Below are 7500 nucleotides of genomic sequence, written 5' to 3' on the forward strand. Positions count from 1 at the left end.
TAGCCTGAGTTGGCGATCACGGATTGTGCAAGTAACAGGTCCTGTACTGGTCTCACGGTGCAGCCGTTGGTTGGACACATGGTCCTGCCAACTGTACCCCATGATCCAGCGCAAGGATCTGTTACAAAAGGCATCAAGACGAGATTCCAGAGCACAAGATAATGTCCAAGTTTCACTACCATAGAGTAAAACTGGCAGTATCAGGGCCTTGAAAACACGTAACTTGGTCCTTCTGCACAGGTACCGACATCTCCAAATACTCTTGTCGAGAGATTTCATGACCCCTACTGCCAGGCCAATCCGTCTACTGACTTCTTGGTCTGACAGCCCAGAGTCGTGAAATGCACTACCGAGGTATATAAAGCTCTTTGTGACTTCGATGTTTTCCCCGCAAGCACGTATCGACTGTACAGGGTCTCCTAGCAGGCCCCCAAAATCCTGGATCTTGGTCTTGGTCCAGGAGACCTCTAGCCCCAGGGGCTTCGCTTCATTGCTAAATGCATCAAGAGCCGCTACAAGGGTTTCCAGAGATTCAGAGAGTACGGCAACATCATCGGCAAAGTCAAGGTCTGTAACCTTGATATTGCCCAGAGTTGCTCCACAGTGACTTTGGACAGTAGCTCTACCCAATATCCAATCCATGCAAGTGTTGAAAAGTGTTGGTGCAAGAACACAGCCTTGCCTCACCCCTGAACTGACAGGGAAGAAGCTCGACAGGCCCCCACCACACTTTACAGCACTTTCAGTGCCTGTATACAGGCTTGCTATTAGTCCAATAATCCTTATTGGAATTCCTCTTAGTCTCAGGATCTCCCAGAGAGATTCGCGATGCACCGTGTCAAACGCCTTCTTGAGATCGATGTAGGCTGCGAGCAGCCCACGTCCGAACTCACGACAGCGCTCTATAATGATTCGAAGCGCCAGGATGCTGTCTATTGTGGACTTACCAGGAGTGAAACCAGATTGCTCCGGTCTTTGGTGCCTCAACAGGTGGTCCCTGATACGTCTCAGTAAGATGTGTGCGAGTACCTTGCCTGGTACACTGAGTAGTGTAATGCCTCGGTGATTGCTGCAGTCCCACCGATCCCCTTTCCCCTTCCAGAGAGGGATGACCACACCCCTCAGCAGGTCAGGGGGAAAGGTACCAGTCTGCCAGATGGCAGACAGGACTGCATGCAAGCCCCTTGCCATAGGTTCTCCACCAGCCTTTAACAATTCGGCTGGGATGCCACAGACACCTGCTGCTTTACCACTCTTCAGCTTGGAGATCGCCCCCCTGATTTCGGTCAGGGAGGGTGGATCTGGCAGAGGAGTCTCAACATTACCCGCATTCATGTTAACTGTTGGTGGATCAACCTTATACAACTGCTCAAAATACTCAGCCCAACGCACACGCACCCCATCAGGATCTGAGATTATCTGGCCACTTGCTGAGCGAACTGCAGCCGTCTGTGAGGGGGACTTGGAGTTCAGCTTTCTCAGAGCTTGGTAGGCAGGACGAAGGTCATTTACAAGGAAATGGCTTTCGACCTCCTCTGCAAGACTACTGATAAACTGTTCCTTATCCCTTCTCAACAGTGACCTAGTCCTGCGCACCAGAGAGCGGTGCAAAGTGCGATCCCCTGACAGTCGAGCCGCATGACAAGCATCTGTGGCTTCCAGCGTCTCCTGCGAGATGGAATTCTGTCTTGTTCTTGGGCGTTCACCAATGGATTCCTGAGCTGCATCGATCTCCTTGGCCACTCTTCCTGTATCGCTGTACCAAGTCCAGCGATGCGGGTCAGAACGCTGATACCAGGAGCCAGAAATCCTCAATTTCTGGGACCTAGCAAAGTCACGGAAAAGGAGGCTATTCTCACTGCCAGCATCAGCTCCTGAGCCATGAGGACCGACAGACATCTCGTAGCCAGCTCGATCACAGCCGTATACCGCATTGAAGTCGCCCAGCACAATACGAATATCTCGCCGAGGACATCTGTCTGCCACAGATGCAAGTTTGGCGTAAAACATCTCTTTCACCTCAAGTTTATATACATCCGTAGGAGCGTATACAGCAACAAGAGACATGAAGCCAAATGAAAGCTTCAGTCTCAATACCATGATACGCTCATCGACTGGAGTGACCTCAACTACCAAGGGTTGAAGTCTGCTGGAGATGGCTATGGCTACTCCCTGGAGATGGTGGCCATCGCTGCGGCCCGACCAGTAGTAGGTGTAGCCACCCACACTAATCGTGCCACTGCCAGGTCTTCTCACCTCCGAGAGAGCAGCCACCTCAACTCTCAGCTGTTTCAATTCCCTCGATAGTAGTGGTAACCGATCGTCCTGTCGCAGGGAACGGATGTTCCAAGCCCCCACCCTGACAGTCCGCCTGAGGTCTAACCTCGGGCAGTCACTCCGGGTGGGTGCCACCTCTGCCACCCCTACCGACGCCGCCCCATATAGAGGAGGTTAGCTGGCTGCAGGCCCCATAATCCACCTGCAGGGCTCCCTGGGGCTTTCCCCCACAAGCATCACGCTATACAGGGGTACATGAATGTATGTATGTATGTATGTATGTGCGTATACACATTATATATAATATACTTTTTATACACACACACACACACACACACACACACACACACACACACACACACACACATATGTATATAAATGTACATACATAAACACATAATATATATACATATATATATATATGTATATATGTGTGTGTGTGTGTGTGTATATATATACATATATATATATATATATATATATATATATATATATATATATATATATATATATATATATATAACACACACACACACAACAGGAAAAGATACACCAACGCAGCTAAGGACATAATTTTGTTTTCTTCAAATGTTTTGAAGTTTCTAAATTCACAAAAAGAACAATAAACAAGCAAAAATTTAGTAAAAATGGGTTTCTAATAACATAAAGGGCTATGCAAGTAGTCTAACAGGGGGGAGGGGGGTAGTTAAAAAAAAAACTAGTCAAATGAACAAAACAAGGTAACTGTAAAACAGTGTTTACAAACAAGCAAACAAACAAAAAAGGAAAGTAAACTTATCAAAAAACATAAAAACCACTAGTATAAAAACTTACATGGAAAAATCTACCTTCATTGTGTATGTAAATGGGATGGCATCTTTGAGATAAACAGGGATTCTAAGGTGATGAGGCTAAGTCTGTGTGAGGCAGAGGTCAGAATGTGAAAACCTTTCTGTGTGAGTGGATGTCCAGTGGAATAGCATTGTTCTCTGATGGCAGATGGTGATGGAGAACTCAGCTGAATACCTATATGGTAAAACTTCCCCATGTGTTCTAAGATACAGTGTTGTAGAGTGTACCCACATATATCAAGAGTTACATCTCAAGCATTTAAAATGATAGACAACACAGGATCTCAGAGAAAATGGTAAAGGTTTAGCTTTATTCAAAAGAGAACATGGCAGTGCTAGTTGTCAATTCAGGGGAATGTGTCTTTAAAAATGTATATATCTATATCTATATCTATACACACACACACACACACACACACACACACACACACACACACACACACACACACACACACACACACACACACACACACACACACACACACACACACACACACACACACACACACACACATATACTAATATATTTATATTACCTGTATTGGGTCCACTTCTTTTTCTCCCACAGAGAGGGTTTAAACTTCTCTCCTGCAGTAATATACAGAAAAAATCATGAGCAAACTATCCCCTCAAATTTATCACATGTTGCTTACATAGTAACCAATGAGCCTGGTAAAGTGGGCTAATAAAATTTAACATTGGGAATATTAGAAAAAGAGGAGGAAGAGATGGATGAAAGGAAAAAATCCAGCAAGCATTGTCATATGAATGGGAAAGTAGAAAGACAAGATTATAGATGCTGCGTAAGTAAAGGCCCGGACACACTGTACACGAGACATATTCTTTAAGATGGTGTAAATATGTTGGGTGTAGTGATTCTCAAACTGTATGTCAGAGCACATAAATGCACTACAATTATTCTTAATGGGCATAACATAATGTTCCTTATTAATATATAGCAAACCACTGGTTGGACAACTTCATGGTCAATGCTTGAATATATTTTTGACCAATATAAATTTCACACAGGCACATGTTTTTAACATTGTTTTTCATTATGTCAGTACCTCTGGTTTGGATTGTGTCTGTATAGTACAGGGTGACAGTGATAACTGCCTATTAGACCTAAGACCAGTTATCTGGTCTACTACATCTAGTATAGAATTACTCAAATAGATTTTTTATGCAATAGAAATGCTGATACTCCAGCCAGCACACAATATAAAGTAATAAAGGCATGTTCAGTTACTGACTTATCAATTATGTACCTTTCTTATGTCTACAACTTTAGATAATTTGCTCACTTGGGTTCCCTGCCAGCTAAGAAAGAGCAACCAACTTGTCTCTAAAAAGATGTTTCAATCATGTTTTGGCTAACAGCACTTTGGAAATGTATGTAAATATGTTGACAAAGCAAACCTTGGGATAACATTCAAGTACAATTGTGTTCAGGCCAAAAATAAAATAGTTGAAAAAAAAAGAAAGAAAGAAAGAAACAGAGAAAGACATTTCATACCAAAACAATATATCATGCATATTTAATATACTGATGACCTTCGGTATGCCTACTTTCCTGCTCCTATAAGTTTACCAACTTTCATGCATCTACAAATTGCCCATTCATGGCACAGTATTAACTATGCTCCAAGTTAAATAGAGAACAGGAGAGGGGAAAGGAAGCAGGTAAGTTACAGAAAGGTAAAGGGGTTAGAGAGGTTAGGAGTAGATAATCTAAATGTTTTTCAATATTTGTAAAAGTGAAAGCAAATAATACTTTTTGAACTTTGCAAATGTTAGTATTCATCTTCCACAATAAAGTACAAAGATCTTAGCATTGTTGAAGTTGAAAAAAGGTAAAAGAAAGAAAGATCACACTAAAATAAAATATTGTGCAAATATATATATTTGATGGTGTCCCTGGCATAACTACAGTTGCCTGCTCAATTATGTTTTTTGGATGAGGAAATACACAATTAAAACAGGTGCTGAACAAATTTCTAACATATCCACAATTGAAACAAATCCAACCTAAACTTTAATTTTTTTCTCAATGCATTTATATACTTTTTTTATTCAGACTGGCCTAACAAAAGCATATTCAGTGTTTGCAAAGGCAAGCACATAAGAGGCAGAAAAAGATGAAGAACGAGAGAGAAAAACAAACAAACATCAATTGATTATATAGATAACAAACCTATTTTTGTCTTTATATTATTCATATGAAGTCCTTCCTCCTTCAATAACTGATCTCTGTATTCTTCACGCATTTTTGATGTCAAGAATGGGACGTCCTTCTTTCCCATCTTCATATCCTGTGTGTTTGAAATTTGAATTAAATCTCATTTATTTCTATTCACCTTCTCTCTCTCTCTCTCTCTCTCTCTCTCTCTCTCTCTCTCTCTCTCTCTCTCTCTCTCTCTCTCTCTCTCACACACACACACACACACACACACACACACACACACACACACACACACACACACACACACACACATATACATATACATATATATATGTATATATATATGTATATATATATGTATACATAAATATATACATATATATATAAACAAACAATAAAGAAGTAAACAAATATATCTATATGTATATATCTATATCTATATCTATATCTATCCATATAAATATGTATGTATGTATGTATGTATGTATGTATGTATATATGTATATATGTATATATGTATATATGTATATATGTATATATGTATATATGTATATATGTATATATGTATGTATGTATGTATATGTGTGTGTGTGTGTGTGTGTGTGTGTGTGTGTGTGTGTGTGTGTGTGTGTGTGTGTGTGTGTGTGTGTGTGTGTGTGTGTGTGTGTGATATATAAATATATATATATATATATATATATATATATATATATATATATATATAGATATACATATAATATATACATAAATATATGGATGTATTATATATATATATATATATATATATATATATACATATATATATATATATATATATATATATATATATATATATATATATATATATATATATAGTGTGTGTGTGTGTGCGTGTTTGTTTGCATGTGTGTGTAAAATTCATTACATCACATCTATATGGAAAACAATAAATTGGAGAATAATGTACTTACAATGTACTTCTCAGTATGCTTTGTACCAATCACATGGTTATACATAGAATCGACATCAGAGTAAGCATCACACAGAATGCAATTGTAGTACAACTTCTTGCCTGTTCTATATTCTTCAATCATGCAGAGCCCTGAAAAAGTCAGGAAATTTATCTACTAGTACATAATTATTCAATAAACATCTGACAAACTTAATGGATACATTACAGGAACTTTCAGCTTGAAAGGCATAAAAATTAATTCTTTGATAAAATCCTTTGAGTCTTGAGATAATTGCTAAATTGTAGACAAATCTTAAACAGGGCAGAAATATCAATACAAAAACAGTAAAGAAAGAAAGACAGAAAAAAGAGGAAAAGAAACAATGAATGATAATGAGGAGGAGGAGGAGATGGTGTTAAAAAAGGAGGTAGAGGAGGAAGAGGACATGAAAGAGGAGGAGGAGGAGGAGGAGGAGGAGGAGGAGGAGTAAAAGGATAGAGGAAAAGGAGGAGGAAGATGATAATGACGGTATTAGTGGTAATGGTGGTAATGATAAGGAGGAGGAGGAAGAGAAGAACAAGGAGGAGGAGGAGGAGAAGAACGTGAAAGAGGAGGAAGAGGAGAAACTGTAGGAGTAAGAGGGGGAAAGGAAAGAAGTATAGGAAGTGGTGGTGGAGGAGTAGGAGGAGGTGAAGAAGGAGGAAGAGATGGAGGAGGAGGGAGAGGGAGAGGGAGAGGAAGCGGAGAAGGAGAAAGAGGAAGTGAATGAGAATATGGTGACAGTGAAGAAGAAAATTGTGATGAAGAGGAGGAGGAGGAGGAAGAAAATTATAGGGGGTAGTATTTGTTGGTGAGGAGGAGGTGAAGAAGGAAAAAGAGAAGGTGGGGAAAGAGAAAGAAAAGTAAAGCAGTATAGGCAGACAAAGCAGAGGAGGATAAAAAAAAACAAGTAGAAGGGTAAAGAAGGAGAGGGGGAGACTAAGGGGGAAGAAGAATAGGAAGAATAAGAACAAGCAAAAGAGCTGGAAGAAAAGACAGAGAAGGAAAAGGAGAAGGTGGAGGAGGATGGAGAGGATGGGATGAAGGACTTGAAGAGGAGGAGGAGGAGGAGGAGGAGGAGGAGGAAGAAGAGAATGTAGAGGAGGAAGATGAGGATGAGGAGATGGAGTAGAGGGAGCAAAAAAAAAAAAAAAAAAGGAAGGAAGGAAGAAGAAGGAGTATAAATAGGAAAAGGAGGAAGAGGAGGATGAGGAAGAGA

At 40.2% G+C, this 7500-nt stretch overlaps 1 protein-coding gene across 12 annotated transcripts in view; it reads right to left on the reverse strand.

Moving 5' to 3' along the window:
* Window positions 1–7500, reverse strand: part of LOC125046155 — a 25047-nt gene that overhangs the window by 8848 nt on the left and 8699 nt on the right. For all 12 annotated transcript variants that reach the window (XM_047643828.1, XM_047643830.1, XM_047643832.1 and 9 more), the window contains 3 exons: window positions 6261–6391; window positions 5323–5440; window positions 3665–3716 (listed from right to left, as the gene is read on the reverse strand). In XM_047643828.1, coding sequence (XP_047499784.1) covers window positions 3665–3716; window positions 5323–5440; window positions 6261–6391 — 301 coding nt within the window. The remainder of the gene's footprint in view (window positions 1–3664; window positions 3717–5322; window positions 5441–6260; window positions 6392–7500) is intronic.

The sequence above is a fragment of the Penaeus chinensis genome, chromosome 38 (genome assembly GCF_019202785.1).
Source record: "Penaeus chinensis breed Huanghai No. 1 chromosome 38, ASM1920278v2, whole genome shotgun sequence".
NCBI lineage: Eukaryota > Metazoa > Arthropoda > Malacostraca > Decapoda > Penaeidae > Penaeus > Penaeus chinensis.